The sequence below is a fragment of the Lithobates pipiens genome, unplaced genomic scaffold (genome assembly GCF_037356315.1).
Source record: "Lithobates pipiens isolate NorthernLeopardFrog02 unplaced genomic scaffold, aLitPip1_a1.2 Scaffold_18, whole genome shotgun sequence".
Lineage (NCBI taxonomy): Eukaryota > Metazoa > Chordata > Amphibia > Anura > Ranidae > Lithobates > Lithobates pipiens.
In genome coordinates this window covers 644396949-644411861 of record NW_027507758.1, presented here as the reverse complement: position 1 = coordinate 644411861, position 14913 = coordinate 644396949, and the positions used below count along the sequence as shown (strand labels likewise).

Genomic DNA, 14913 nt, shown 5'->3' with positions numbered 1-14913 from the left:
GTCCAGACCCCTGGAGCACCTGAGCCCAGACAAGACCCCCAGGACTCGACGCCGTTATGGGAGCCCCAGCTGGGCCCCTTCAGGTCCCCCCGCCGAGCGGACACCCCGGGCACCGAGCGGGGGGCCCTGGAAGGAATCCCCATCCACGGCAAAGTCCCGGGGGGAGGTTCAGGGGGCCGGCGGGCCCCCACCCCATCCTGCCACCTCCATGGCTCAGATCCATTCGGGTGCTACCACCGGCGATGTTCCGGTCGGGGGGTGGTCCGCCGGGGGAGAAGCAGACAAGCGGGCACCAGTGCGGGAGTTGAGGCAGCTGGGGTCTTACCTCGTGGAGTCTCCAGTTTGGCTGCTGGCAGTGTCCGGGATCGCGCCAGGGATTCGCGTCGGTCGGGAGGCTCCGCCTCCAGGCTCAGTGTGGGTCCTGGGAGGGCTGGCCGTCGGAATGCCTGTGCGGTGACTGGGAGTGAGGCGCGGCTTGATGACATCATCGTTTCGGCACCACTTTCAAATCCAGGACAGAGCCCTCAGAGGGAAGCCAGCTTTTCTCCAGTGCCCAGCGCTGCAGTGCCCTAGGGGAGAGAAGGACCTGAAAGGCAACAGATGTCACAGCGAACGGTGGACCGGGCGGGCAGCAGCAGTGAGGAAGGAGAACTGTCTGAAGATCACCAGGAGGCGGCTGGAGGTTTCTATCTCCTGGCACAGCCTGGTGAGTGCTCACACTCTGTATTGTCTTGTGGGACAGGGGGGTGGAAGGGGGGGAGCGGGGTCGTCTTGGGGGGAGGGGGGTAGGGGAGGGCAGTGCTCAGTCTGGGCAGGGGGTGGGGGAAGGGTCTCAGGGGTTGTGAGAGTCCCACAGGGAGCTGCTCCGACGGTTAGACGGGTGACGCCGTGGGTCCTTGCGCCCGCAGTGGGTGGGGGGACGTCCGGCAGGGGGGGGCGCGCAGAAGGTGTCGGTGACGGCGGAGACGCAGATGGAAAAGGACGCTGGAGGAACCAAGACTGGATCAGAGGCGGGGGACAAGGACTTGGACAAGGTGCATTTAGCGGACGCAGCGCGTTGTGAGGTATACGTGTGTTTTGAGGGCAAACTGGTTGCAAACGTTTGCGATTTTTGCAAGTGTGATCGGGGAAAAGGCCCCTGAGAATTGCTCCGCACTGTTTTGCTATCTTGAGGCGATCAGTGAGGCTCAGAGGGTTTATGGGGGCTTGGCATGGCTTCGGTATGACTAACAGTTTCGTCAGCGGAAGACGGTTCGCCCCTCCATCAGATGGGATCACAAAGACATTAGTCTTTGGATGAAATTGATGACATCTTCCAGAGGGACGGGTCAGTTTTTTCCAGGGGGGGCCGGCGGCGCTTCCTCCGCGGGATCGCCGGCCCCTAAAAAGAAAGAGGTCTGCTGGCAGTTCAATGAAGGAACGTGCCGTTTTGGGACATCGTGCAGATACAAGCACGAGTGCTCAGGATGTAGCGGGAGCCACCCCTTCCTGCGTTGCTTTAAGCAGGGCAAGGGTCGACCAGGGGACAACGCTGGAAAAAGGGATGACGCCGGTGAGTCTGGTAAGGATGCTTCCTTTTCTAAGTAGGTATCTGGACAGGGCGGCGGCGCAGTTCTTGGAGGTTGGCTTTAGGGAAGGGCTTAGGATTCCGAGTACGGTGCGGGAGGTGCCACCGATCTAGGATAATTTGAGGTCGGCCCCGCTCCATCAGGAGGTGGTGTCGGCCAAATTGGCCAAGGAGGTGGCGTTAGGGCGGATGGCGGGCCCGTTCGTGGCTCCTCCGCTGCCGGGTTTAGTTGTTTCCCCGTTGGGTGTTGTTCAAAAAAGGAACTGGGTCAGTACAGGATGATTCATCATCTGTCCTACCCTAAGGGCGGCTCTGTCAACGACGGTATTGACCCGCAGGCATGTGCGGTTACCTATACATCGTTTGATGCGGCTGTAGCGTGGGTTAGGAAATATGGTAGGGGCTCGCTTATGGCGAAAACCGATGTGGAGTCGGCTTTTCGGTTGTTGCCGGTACACCCCGAGAGCATGTGTTTGTTGGGTTGTTGCTGGCAGGGGGTGTACTTCGTGGACAGGTGTCTCCCGATGGGATGTTCCATTTCTTGTGTGTATTTTGAACAGTTCAGCTCATTTTTTGAATGGGCGGTTAGGGAGGTTGCGGGGGTGAGTTCTATTATCCACTATTTGGATGATTTTTTATGCATAGGCCCCCCGGATTCTCGTTGTTGCGGCATTTTGCTCAGGACAGTTCAGCATTTAGCAAAAAGATTTGGGATCCCCTTGGGGGCGGATAAGACAGAAGGCCCAAAATCTGAATTGATTTTCCTGGGGATCACGATTGATTCGGTGGCGATGGAGTGTAGATTGCCGGAGGACAAATTGGTGGCATTGAGACAGGAGGTGAGTATGGCCAGTGGCAAGCGTAAGCTTCGCTTGAGGGAAGTGCAGTCCTTGCTCTGCAAATTGAATTTTGCTTGCAGGATTATCACTATGGGGTGCATTTTCTGTAGACGATTGGCGGCTGCCATGGCGGGGGTGCGCATGCCGAATCACTTTGTGCGATTGACGAGGGAGTTACAGGAGGACTTGAAGATTTGGGATTCCTTTTTGGCAGACTTCAATGGGCGGGCCATTTGGCAGGTTGGGCCGGATCGGCAATGCGGATCTGGTCTTGTTCACGGACGCGGCCGGATCAGGTGACTATGGCGCTTACTGTCAGGGTAGGTGGAGCGCGGGTCCGTGGCCGGAGAGTTGGAGGGAAGCGGGTTTCCTCAGAAACTTAGTCTTGCTGGAATTATTCCCCATTGTTTTAGCTGTTGAGTTGTGGGGGATGTATTTGAGAACAGGAAGGTGCGGTTCAATTGCGACAACATGGGGGTGGTGATGGCCATTAATAACATCTCGGCCTTGTCTCCCCCGGTGACAAGATTGTTGCGGCGCTTGGTGCTTGGCTGTTTACGCATAAATGCATTTATATATGCTGTGCATATCCCTGGGGTCGACAATGGCTTAGCGGATGCTTTGTCTCGTTTCCAGTGGGACACGTTTTGCAAACTGGCACCGGAAGCGAATCGGGCGGGGGAGCAGTGGAAAGTTGCATTGGCATCGCCGTAGGATTGATCAGACAGTCTTTCAGTGCAGGAACGTGGAAGGCTTATCAGAAAGTTTGGCAAGAATGGTTGGTCCTGGTCAATGAGGTAGGAGGTACAGGGGGCCCGGACGGGATGGAGATGCTGGTGTTACTTTTTGTATGTGCTAATCATGCCAGAGGTGTGTCTGGGGCAGCCATGGGATGGAAGATGGCTGCGTTGGCATTCTGGTTTCAGATGGAAGGTAAGGTGGATGTCACAAAGGCATTTTTGGTCCGCAGGGCTCTGCGGGGTTACAGAAGGGGTTCCAAAAACGAGACTCCAGGCGCCCTGTGTCTTTTGCGGTGCTGGGGTCAGTTCTGGCAGTGTTGGGGGAGGTGTGTTCGTCTGGTTTCGAGGTCGTACTGTTTCGGGCGGCATTTGTGTTGGCGTTCTTTGGGGCCTTCCGGATTGGGGAGCTGGTCTCGCCATCCAGGCGGGTAGCTGGTGGACTGTGGTGGAGTGATGTCCAGTGCTCAGGAGGGAAGGTAAGGATCTGGATTAGGAAGTCGACGATGGTTTAGGAAGGAAGAGGGGCCTGGGTGGAGTTGTTTCACGGGGTGGATGAGCAGCTTTGTCCAGTTACGGCTATGCATCAGTTTTTGGCACTTCGCCCACCGGGGGAGGGGGCGTTGTTGGTACATCAGGATGGATCCTGCCTGTCCAGGTTTCAATTCTCTGCGGTTTTTAAAAAGTGTCTGCAGGCGGCTGGTCTTCCTTCGGGTGAGTACGCAACCCACTCTTTTAGGATAGGGGTGGCTACTGAAGCAGCTCGATGGGGACTTCCGTCGGAAGTCATTAAGAGAATCGGTAGGTGGGAATCGGCTAGGTACCAGTTATATGTTAGGCCACAACTATTGTAATGATTTGCTGTTTTATGTTTTGGTGTTTTTGTTTAGTAATAATACTGATGGGTTTGAATGTTTTTCTTTTGGTTATGTCTTTTCAGATCCCCCAAAATGTCTTGTTTGGATAATGGCACATTCTTTTGTTTTTTTGGGGGGCTAGGAGGGCAGATGTCAGGCCTGAAGGTAGACAACTCAGGGTGGCCCGGGAGGAAGGCACGGTCAGGTGAATAGGGATTCCGGGGATGATGTGGCATAAGGTAGTCCCCGAGGTACATTGTTTTGCTGCATTGGACCGGTCCCCGGATATTCTGGTGCGCCATGTTGGGGGCAATGATCTGGGGGTCCGGCCCATGCGCCAGGTGATCAAAGATATCCAGTGGGATTTCTTGTACCGCTTTCCCAGACATGACGGTGGTGTGGTCCGATATAGTGGCCCGCATGTCTTGGAGAGGGACTCGGTCCTGGGAAAAACTGAATAAAACCAGGATTAAGGTAAACAAGGAGGTGGGCCGGTTTATTGCCCGGAATGGGGGGGTGGTCATTCGTCATTGGGAGCTGGAGGTGGACACCTGGAGGTATTTGAGGGGCGACGGGGTTCATTTGAACCCTGTTGGCATTGATCTGTGGGCCTTAGGGCTGGAAGATGGAGTACACCGGGCCTTGTTGGCGTGCCGGCGGTCTCAAGTGTAAGGTTTCACACTTGTTCCGCGGTGGCGTTGGGTCCTTGACGACTGCTATATATGGAAATATATATGTAGAAATGCATGGGTCATTTGAAAAAGGTTGGGACCCATGCCAGAGATGGAGTCATTATGTTTGGGCTGGTGTCAGTCCAGATTAATGGCTAACATGTGTTGGGGGGTCTGTGGTCAGTTAGTGAGTCCTTGAGGCGAGCTGGAGGTGGAGACCTGGAGGTATTTGAGGGGTGACGGGGTTCATTTGAACCCTGTTGGCCTTAGGGCTGGAAGATGGAGTACACCGGGCTTTGTTGGCGTGGCGGCGGTCACAAGTGTAAGGTTTCACACTTGTTCCGCGGTGGCGTTGGGTCCTTGACGACTGCTATATATATATATGGAAATATATATGTAGAAATGTATGGGTCATTTGAGAAAGGTTGGGACCCATGCCAGAGATGGAGTTATTATGTTTGGGCTGGTGTCAGTCCAGATTAATGGCTAACATGTGTTGGGGGTCTGTGGTCAGTTAGTGAGTCCTCGAGGCGAGTTGGCGGCTGGGGACAGATGCTGACGAAGAGGGGATCACAGGCTCAAAATAATAAGGGGTCGTCAGGGACCAGCCAGAAAGCACTTAGGGTCTTTTTGGGTAACTGGAAGTTGTTAAAAGTTTTGTATTGTTGAAAATATTTAAAATAAAGTTTAGTTTTTTATTGTTATTTAATAAAAGCCGTTGAGGCCATTTTCATCCAAGCAGGTGTCCGAGTATTTATTTTAAGGTTAATAGTTAAGGTCTACATGTATTGTTGGGGAAGTAAGTTATCTGGCTACCCTAGTCAAGGATTGTGTGTAGTAGACATGTGCAAAAGGAAAAAATTTGTTTAGTTTCGTTTTGTGTTAATTCATTAATTTCGTTTAGTTATATTCGTTAACTTCCTTAAATTCGTTTTCGGATTTTGTTTAGTTTTCTACCGAATTCGAAAAATCGGCCACATTCGAAAATATTTCAACCAAATTCGAAAATATTTCTACCGGATTCGAAATGATTTCAACATGATTCGACATTATTTCAACCACATTCGAAAATATTTTGTGACCCGAATTTAGGGCCATGTATCTCGGGGTCACTTGGTGCTAGAAACTCCAAATTTGGATATGTTGTAGTGCTAGTACTATTGTGTTTGCATACCAAATTTGAGGTTTCTAGCTATAAGTGACCCCCAAGATATGTGGCCCCAAAATCGGGTCGCAAAATGTTATTAGTTAATAGAGCAGAGAATAACATTTTGCGACCCGATTTTGGGGCCACATATCTCGGGGTCACTTATAGCTAGAAACCCCAAATTTAGTATGCAAACAATAATACTAGCACTACAACATATCCAAATTTGAAGTGTCTAGCACCAAGTGACCCCGAGATACATGACCCTAAATTCGGGTCACAAAATATTTTCGAATGCGGTTGAAATAATGTCGAATCATGTTGAAATAATTTTGAATGCAGTTGAAATAATGCCGAATCATGTTGAAATAATTTTGAATGCGGTTGAAATAATTTCGAATCATATCGAATTCATTCAAATTCATTCGTTATATTTCTTTCGTATTCGTTGTAATTTGTTATTTTTTTATTCGGACATTCGGATGCATCCGAATGTCCGAAAGATGCAAAATTCGGCCGAATTTCGATTCGTTACGAAACGAATTGCACAAGCCTAGTGTGTAGGGGGAATACCTCTGGGCTCTTTATCTAGAGTAAGGAATGTTAGGTATAAATATAGATTGATCCTATTATCTACCTCTCTCCTGTTTGTCACCCTTTTTCTTAACTTTTTTTTACCTCTTTTTACCCTTTATCTCACTTATTACAGCCTCCTGTTTATGGTTCACTTTCCCTTACCCTTTAAGGGTCACTATATTATTTCAGTACATGCTGGCACTACTAGTGCATATATATAGGTGGCATGGGATTGCATATTTATTGATGTCATCTACCTTATAAGGATTTGATAAATAGTTGGGGCCACTAGATAGAGGTAACACAAAATTTGATAGAAGCTAAACTAACTCAATATAGGGGGTGCCAACAGCCCACACCAACACCCTAAAACAGCCATAAGGCACGGACTTTAAATAAAGTCTGTGAATCAAAGGGCGGCAGCAACCTTCATGTGCCTTTTTTTCTGTTTTTCCATAAGCGCAGCTATTTGCATATACATCTTCAGAGTCAAGGATTACACCCAGGACCCTGCCTTGTGTGGGGGGACCAATGGTTGTGTTGTTGATATTAATGGTGAAGTCGCGGGGGGGACCGTAAAGGAGGAAATATAACAAGCTCGGTTTTAGAAAGATTGAGTTGGGGGAAGTGGTGTGACATCCACAGCGATGTGTCATTCTGTAAGTTTGAGATCTGTGAGGAGATGGAGGGGGTGAGTTGAGGAGTGGAGAGATAGCGCTGGGTGTCGTCGGCATAGAGGTGATATTGGAAGCCATGGGAGGTTATCAACTGGCCCAGGGAAGGAGTATAGAGTGAGAATAGGAGGGGCCCAAGGACGGAGCCTTGGGGTACCCCAACAGAGAGAGGAAGAGGAGATGGAGGGGATGAGGAGCGGAGAGATAGATCTGGGTGTCGTCGGCATAGAGGTGGTATTGGAAGCCATGGGAGGTTATCAACTGGCCCAGGGAAGAGGTATAGAGTGAGAATAGGAGGGGCCCAAGGACGGAGCCTTGGGGTACCCCAACAGAGAGAGGAAGAGGAGATGGAGGGGATGAGGAGCGGAGAGATAGATCTGGGTGTCGTCGGCATAGAGGTGGTATTGGAAGCCATGGGAGGTTATCAACTGGCCCAGGGAAGAGGTATAGAGTGAGAATAGGAGGGGCCCAAGGACGGAGCCTTGGGGTACCCCAACAGAGAGAGGAAGAGGAGCGGAGGAGATGGAGTTGTAAGTGACACTAAAAGTGCACTGAGATAGGTAGGAGGAGAACCAGGATAAATAAGAGTCATAGAGGTCAAGGGAGTGGAGTTTGCTGAGGAGGAGCAGGTGGTCAACTGTGTCGAAAGTAGCAGAGAGGTCTAAGAGTATGGCGTAAAGGCTGATATTTACACTCCGTTCCTCCTCACGTCACCTGATCACATGAGAGCTTACTTTCACACATTCCTGATAGATTTCTGTATGGTAAAGGTCAAAGTTCACTCTTCAGTTTAGGAGAGGAAGGACACACCCAGGAACAATGATTTGGTTTGCATGAGAGCCTCATATAGAGGACCCCTCAAATCTCCCCATCCAAATGTCCCTCCATCCAGAGTCTATATTAGGGATGCACCGAAATTTCGGCCGCCGAAACATATCGGCCGAAAATGGCCCTTTCGGCAAAAAGCCGAAAGAGAATTTCCGCCGATACTGGTGCCGAAAATGGGGCGGGGCTTGCGGGGCGTGGCCCCGCCCCCGGTGCCGCCCATCACGGGGGGGTGTCCTTCTATCCTTAGCTCTCTTGCTCCCCACCCTCCTCACCTATGCTGCAGTCAGCCTGTGGGGTCTCGCTCTGAAGTCCCCCTCTCCACAGCGGTGGCTGCATATGTCTCCTCAGCCGATGTGTAAATCGGCTGTGCAGGAGTTCGGGCACGATGTTCACTGTGAAAGTGAAACCAAAGCAGAGGCGTCTAGCAGTGTGTGCTGTGCTCTCTGCCTCCCCCTAGAGTGCAGTACCCAGCATGGAGATTAATGAAGAGCTGCAGCTGCCAATTTAAAAAAAAGACTGTCTATATATATTTGTATGCCTGTGTGTTGTGTGTGTTGTATGTATGTGTGTTATATGTGTGCATGTATGTATGTGTGCATGTATGTATGTATGTATGTATGTGCATGTTTATATGTATGTATGTATGTATGTATGTATGTGCATGTTTATATGTATGTATGTATGTATGTGCATGTTTATATGTATGTATGTTATGTGTGCATGTTTATATGTATGTGTGTTAAGTGTGTATGTGCGCATGTATGTGTTATATGTGTGTTGTATGTTTTATATGTGTGTGTGTGTGTGTGCACGCGTTTTTATATGTGTATGTTTATATGCACTGGTGAGGCACAGGCAGGCTACATGGCGGGCACTGGTAGGCTGCTGGCACAGTGAGGCTGCATTGATCTCCTGTAGCATGTCCGCAATCTCTGACCAGCTCCTGTAGCATGCCTGCAGTCTCTGACCATCTCCTGTACTATGTCCGCAATCTCTGACCAGCTCCTGTAGCATGCCTGCAGTCTCTGACCATCTCCTGTACCATGTCTGCAGTCTCTGACCAGCTCCTGTACCATGTCTGCAGTCTCTGACCATCTCCTGTACCATGCCTGCAGTCTCTGACCAGCTCCTGTATCATGTATGCAGTCTCTGACCAGCTCCTGTATCATGCCTGCAGTCTCTGACCATCTCCTGTAATATGTCCTCAGTCTCTGACCATCTCCTGTATCATGTATGCAGTCTCTGACCAGCTCCTGTATCATGCCTGCAGTCTCTGACCATCTCCTGTACCATGTCTGCAGTCTGACCATCTCCTGTACCATGCCTGCAGTCTCTGACCATCTCCTGTACCATGCCTGCAGTCTCTGACCATCTCCTGTACCATGCCTGCAGTCTCTGACCATCTCCTGTACCATGTCTGCAGTCTCTGACCATCTCCTGTACCATGTCTGCAGTCTCTGACCATCTCCTGTACCATGTCTGCAGTCTCTGACCATCTCCTGTACCATGTCTGCAGTCTCTGACCATCTCCTGTATCATGTCTGCAGTCTCTGACCATCTCCTGTATCATGTCTGCAGTCTCTGACCATCTCCTGTACCATGTCTGCAGTCTCTGACCATCTCCTGTACCATGTCTGCAGTCTCTGACCATCTCCTGTATCATGTCTGCAGTCTCTGACCATCTCCTGTATCATGTCTGCAGTCTCTGACCATCTCCTGTATCATGTCTGCAGTCTCTGACCATCTCCTGTACCATGTCTGCAGTCTCTGACCATCTCCTGTACCATGTCTGCAGTCTCTGACCATCTCCTGTATCATGTCTGCAGTCTCTGACCATCTCCTGTATCATGTCTGCAGTCTCTGACCATCTCCTGTATCATGTCTGCAGTCTCTGACCATCTCCTGTATCATGCCTGCAGTCTCTGACCATCTCCTGTAATATGTCCTCAGTCTCTGACCATCTAATGTATGAAAATATTTTTTAAAAACAGTCATTTTCGGTATCGGTGCTGTTTCGGTATCGGTTTCGGTTTTCGGCCTAGTGTATTTTTCATTTTCGGTATCGGTTTCGGCACCAAAAAACCCATTCGGTGCACCCCTAGTCTATATGTCCTATGACATCACACTGACCTCACAGCTCCTCCTCCCAATGTCCCTCAATCCAGTTATTTTTTTTCTCTGATGCTCTTATTCCCCATACACATGATCAGAAATTCCGTCAGAAAAAAACTTTGATGTTTTTTCTAATGGAATTCCGCTTAAAGTGGTTGTAAACCCTTACAAACCACTTTGGCCTACAGGTGAGCTGAGTTTAAGGCTTACCTGTAGGTCCAAGAAATATCTCCTAAACCTCCACGATTTAGAAGATATTTACAAAAATACAGTCACCGCTGTCTATGATGCAGGCACATCGGGCATGCCGCTGCTAACACCAATATGCCATTAGTGGCGGCTCCCGTGCGCATGTGCGGGAGTGACGTCATCGCTGCTCCAGCGCTGTGAGTGGCCTGAGTAGAGATACCTGGAAGAAGGACGCTCCGTGCTACAGGGGACAGCGGTGACATGTGATGCGATGTGATGTGATGTGATACGATGCATAGTAGCTCATTATGCTTTACCTTTTCAGGGAGACAAAGAAGAAGTAATACCCATCAGAGTTTACTTCCTTTTTAAGCTTGCCTTGCATACACACGGTCACACAAAAGTTCTCTGAACTTTCGACCATCGAGAACGTGGTGATGTACGACACTACGACGAGCCGAGAAAGTTCAATGCTTCTGAGCATGCATCAAATTGTTTCCGAGCATGCGTGATTTTTGTGCATCAGAATTACATACAGACGAATGCGTTTTCAGATAGGAACTTTTTCCGACTGAAAAAATAGAGACCCTGCTCTCAATCTTTTGCTGGCTGGAATTCTGCCAGCAAAAGTCTGATGGAGCGTACACACGGTTGGAATTTCTGACCAAAAGCTCACATCTGATTTTTGCTGGCAGAATTTCTGATTGTGTGTGCGGGGCATTAGGATGTGGGCGGAGTCTTGGCATCCTCACTAGCAAAGTGGGACTGTTGGTCCTGCATTGTATATAATGATGTCAGAATACCTGCAACAAGGATTTATCCTGCATAGTGTGGGGGTCCTGTGTGGGTAAATTATATCTCAGTCTGAAGTGGAGCTTTAATAAAATGGAGACCTGAATGGAGAGGTGAGGAGGATTCTGGAAATATCATTTGATTTTACTATTTGTGTTCAGATCTAGAGTTTTCCTCCTGTGAAGTCTGGAGATCATATGACATCACATTGCCTCCACCTCCCTCCCTGATAGAATAGAGAAATACAAAGAAGATTCTAGAAGTCACCAGAGAGATGATGGAGGAGAGGTGAGGAGGATTCTGGGAATTCTGGGACATTATCCAGTAACAGACAAGGGATGTGTCTGGATGGTGACTGTATCATTGTGTGTGTCAGGTTCCTATAAGGTGTCAGGATGTCACTGTCTATTTCTCCATGGAGGAGTGGGAGTATTTAGAAGGACACAAGGATCTCTACAAGGACGTCATGATGGACAATCAGCCGCCCCTCACATCACCGGGTAAGAGGAGACTTTATTGTAAAGGAGAGAGCAGTACGGAGGCTCCACCTAGATCCCCCATCATCTGATAAACACATAGAAACAATGTATTCAGTCAGTGTGTGTGTTTCCTACAGATGGATCCAGTAATGGGAACCCACCAGAGAGATGTCCCCGTCCTCTGTATTCCCGGGATTCCACACAGGAAGGTCACACCATCCCCCTCCATCATGAGGTAGATGATTGACAATTATTGGTAGTTCTGATTTATACACAGCATGATTGTTACAATGAATGTTTTATTATATATTCAGAGTGGAAACCTCGGGGATGATAATATTGATGTTAAAGAAGAGTATAAAGAGGAGGATGAGGAGTATGGAGTGATGGAGGAGTTTTCAGAAGGACACAAGGATATGATGGAGCCACCAAATACCAGGAACCCACCAGAGAGATGTCCCCGTCCTCTGTATTCCCGGGATTCCACACAGGAAGATCACACCATCCCCCACTGTTACAAGGTTGGTGGGACGGAGCTTGTAAAATACACTTATAGAGACAATGTGTGGATTTTCTATGTGATGTCACAATAATAAATCTTCTATCTTACAGATGATATTCTCTCTCATTTTCTTGGTTTAGAGTGGAGATCCAATGGATATAGAATTTGAGGTGAAATCAGAAGAAGAAGAGAGGTATGTGAGGGATGATCAGCAGTCTATGGAGGAGGATGGAATAACGGGGACATTTATAGAGGAGGACACTCCTACAGAGATCAGCACAGGTGGGTCATTAACACTAAATCCATTCCTCCACCCATACTGCTCACTGATTGGTCCAGAGTAGGGCGGGGGCTGGGTGATATCAGCCTGTAATCCCCTGGTCACTTTCCTGAGCTGTGTTCCCCGTCCTGTATTCCTGGATTTCTCTCCGATAATCTTCCTTCTCTGTGCTGCCGACACAATTTATGTATCTAGACTGGATTTATGGAGATTCTGGGGATCAGCTGGCAGCAAAATGTTCATTTTCCCCATAGATGTTACTAGATCTAGGCACCTGGGGTATGTGATTTGGGTCTTCTGCCCCATACCCGGGTATGACAAGATCTCTGACAGAACAATCCCCCCAGGATTACTTGCTCTGTTGTCTGCTGGCTGTGCCGGGTGGAGGGATATGTCTGTATAGTCTCAGACCCAAGTCACTGAGTGCAGTCTCAGGAGATGGGAGGCAGCGGTGTGGGACCTCTGCAACTTGTCTCATGTAATCATTTCATCTTCCACTGATTACTGAATACCAATATTATGAGTCCTGACCCCTACACTGTATACTTTATATTCTACATTACATACTCCTGACCCCTGCACTATATACTCTATGGTGTACATTACATACTCCTGACCCCTGCACTATATACTCTATGTTGTACATTACATACTCCTGACCCCTGCACTATATACTCTATGTTGTACATTACATCATTCTGATACTATATAGTCCTATCTGTTGTATCTTATACAATATGTTGTACATTACATAGTCCTGACTTCTTTTACACCCATTTCCTACCAGATGGACATTTTATATCGGATGATGTGATTGGAGCACAGACTTTTACATGTTGATAATAATGTGATAACATCCTCATACTTTGGAACCTTAAACAGAAAGTGATAATGAGGGAGGAGTCAATAACCCAATGATGGGGGTCTTCAGGATCAGTCCAGTCTTCATCTTGGTTGTTCTCCCCCCATCCTCACTCTCTGACCTCTGGTGGGGCTCAGCCCCGCTGTTATTCATGACTAGGGATGAGCTTCGAGTTCGAGTCGAACTCATGTTCTACTCGAACATTGCCTGTTCAGCGAACAGTGAACAATTTGGGCTGTTCACAGCAAATTCGAAAAGCCGGAACACCCTATACAAGTCTATGGGAGAAATCTAAAGTGCTAATTTTAAAGGGTAATATGCAGGTTACTGTCCTAAAAAGTGTTTGGGGACCCGGGTCCTGCCCCAGGGGACATGGATCAATGCAAAAAAAAGTTTTAAAAACGGCCATTTTTTCAGGAGCAGTGATTTTAATAATGATTAAAGTGAAACAATAAAAGTGTAATATTCCTTTAAATTTCGTAGCTGGGGGTATCTATAGTATGCCTGTGAAGGGGCGCATGTTTCCCGTGCTTAGAACTGTCCCTGCACAAAGTGTCATTTGTGCAGGAAAAAAAGTCTTTTAAAATCACTTGCGGCTAAATTGTCGGCTCCCCGTAATACAGAGAACACTCAATGAGTATTCTCTGCATTAGCCGACAATTCATTCATTCATTGATAAAAAAAAAAAGCGTGGGGGTTCCCCTAAATTCAATTTTTAGACCCTTCAGGTCTGACATGGATATTAAGGGGAACCCCGTGTCAAATTTAAAAAAAAATTGACATGGGGGTCCCCCTAAAAATCCATATCAGACCCTTTATCCGAGCACGCAACCTGGCAGGCCGCAGGAAAAGAGGGGGGGACGAGAGAGTGGCCCCCCTCCCTCCTGAATCGTACCAGGCCACATGCCCTCAACATTGGGAGGATGCTTTGGGGGTCTGTGACCCCTCAAAGCACCGTGTCCCCATGTTGATGAGGACAAGGGCCTCATCCTCACAACCCTGGCCGGTGGTTGTGGGGATCTGCGGGCGGGGGGCTTATCAGAATCTGGAAGCCCCCTTTAACAAGGGGACCCCAAGATCCCGGCACCCCTCTGTTTGAAATGGTAAGGGGGTACAAAAGTACCCCTACCATTTCACAAAGAAAGTGTAAAAAATGGTTAAATAAGAGAAACACACTTTTGAAAAATTCCTTTATTAAAAATAAAAAAATAAAAAAAAGATTCCAGCGGTGCTAATCCACTCTTGCTATCCAGCGACGGGTCTCCGGGGTCCAGCAATGGATGATCATATCCAGCGACGGGGGAATCTCTCAGTCCAGCGCTGTCCATACATCCTTCTTCTGTCTCCACTCCGGAGACACTGCAGAGAGCACAGCGCTGACGTTTCTTATATTAGGAGGGCGGGGCCACCCGTCACCTGACCCCGCCCCTCTGACGCTGGAGAGGGAAGCCAGAGGTTCCCCAGTGACGTGTGGGTGACCCCGCCCCCTCTGATGTAACGGAAACCTGCATCTGTATTACGGGACCCGACAATAGCCGCAAGTGATTTTAAAAGACTTTTTTTTCTGCACAAATGACACTTTGTGCAGGGACAGTTCTAAGCACGGGAAACATGCGCCCCTTCACAGGCACACTATAGACACCCCCCAGGTATGAAATTTAGAGAGGAATATTACACTTTTATTGTTTCACTTTAATCATTATTAAAATCACTGCTCCCGAAAAAACGGCTGTTTTTAAAACTTTTTTTTGCATTGATCCATGTCCCCTGGGGCAGGACCCGGGTCCCCAAACACTTTTTA

The 14913-nt window shown here is 48.6% G+C and overlaps 3 protein-coding genes across 4 annotated transcripts in view; all 3 read left to right on the top strand.

Moving 5' to 3' along the window:
• The window catches only part of LOC143989797 (uncharacterized), a 765658-nt gene that overhangs the window by 111020 nt on the left and 639725 nt on the right, over positions 1-14913 (top strand). The gene's annotated exons all lie outside the window — the stretch shown is intronic.
• LOC143989921 (uncharacterized) overlaps positions 1-14913 on the top strand; it is a 134660-nt gene that overhangs the window by 106858 nt on the left and 12889 nt on the right. The window lies entirely within an intron of this gene.
• LOC143989886 (uncharacterized) lies at positions 11705-13417 on the top strand. Its single transcript, XM_077490167.1, has 2 exons — positions 11705-11989; positions 12111-13417. Exons 1-2 carry the CDS (start codon positions 11747-11749, stop codon positions 12312-12314), a joined length of 447 nt encoding a protein of 148 aa, XP_077346293.1. The 5' UTR covers positions 11705-11746; the 3' UTR covers positions 12315-13417.

Coding starts and splice junctions, on each gene's coding strand:
- LOC143989886 (XM_077490167.1), top strand. CDS start 11,747: ATGATTGTTACAATGAATGTTTTATTATATATTCAGAGTGGAAACCTC. Junction 11,990..12,110: donor CCATCCCCCACTGTTACAAG/GTTGGTGGGACG, acceptor TTCTTGGTTTAG/AGTGGAGATCCAATGGATAT.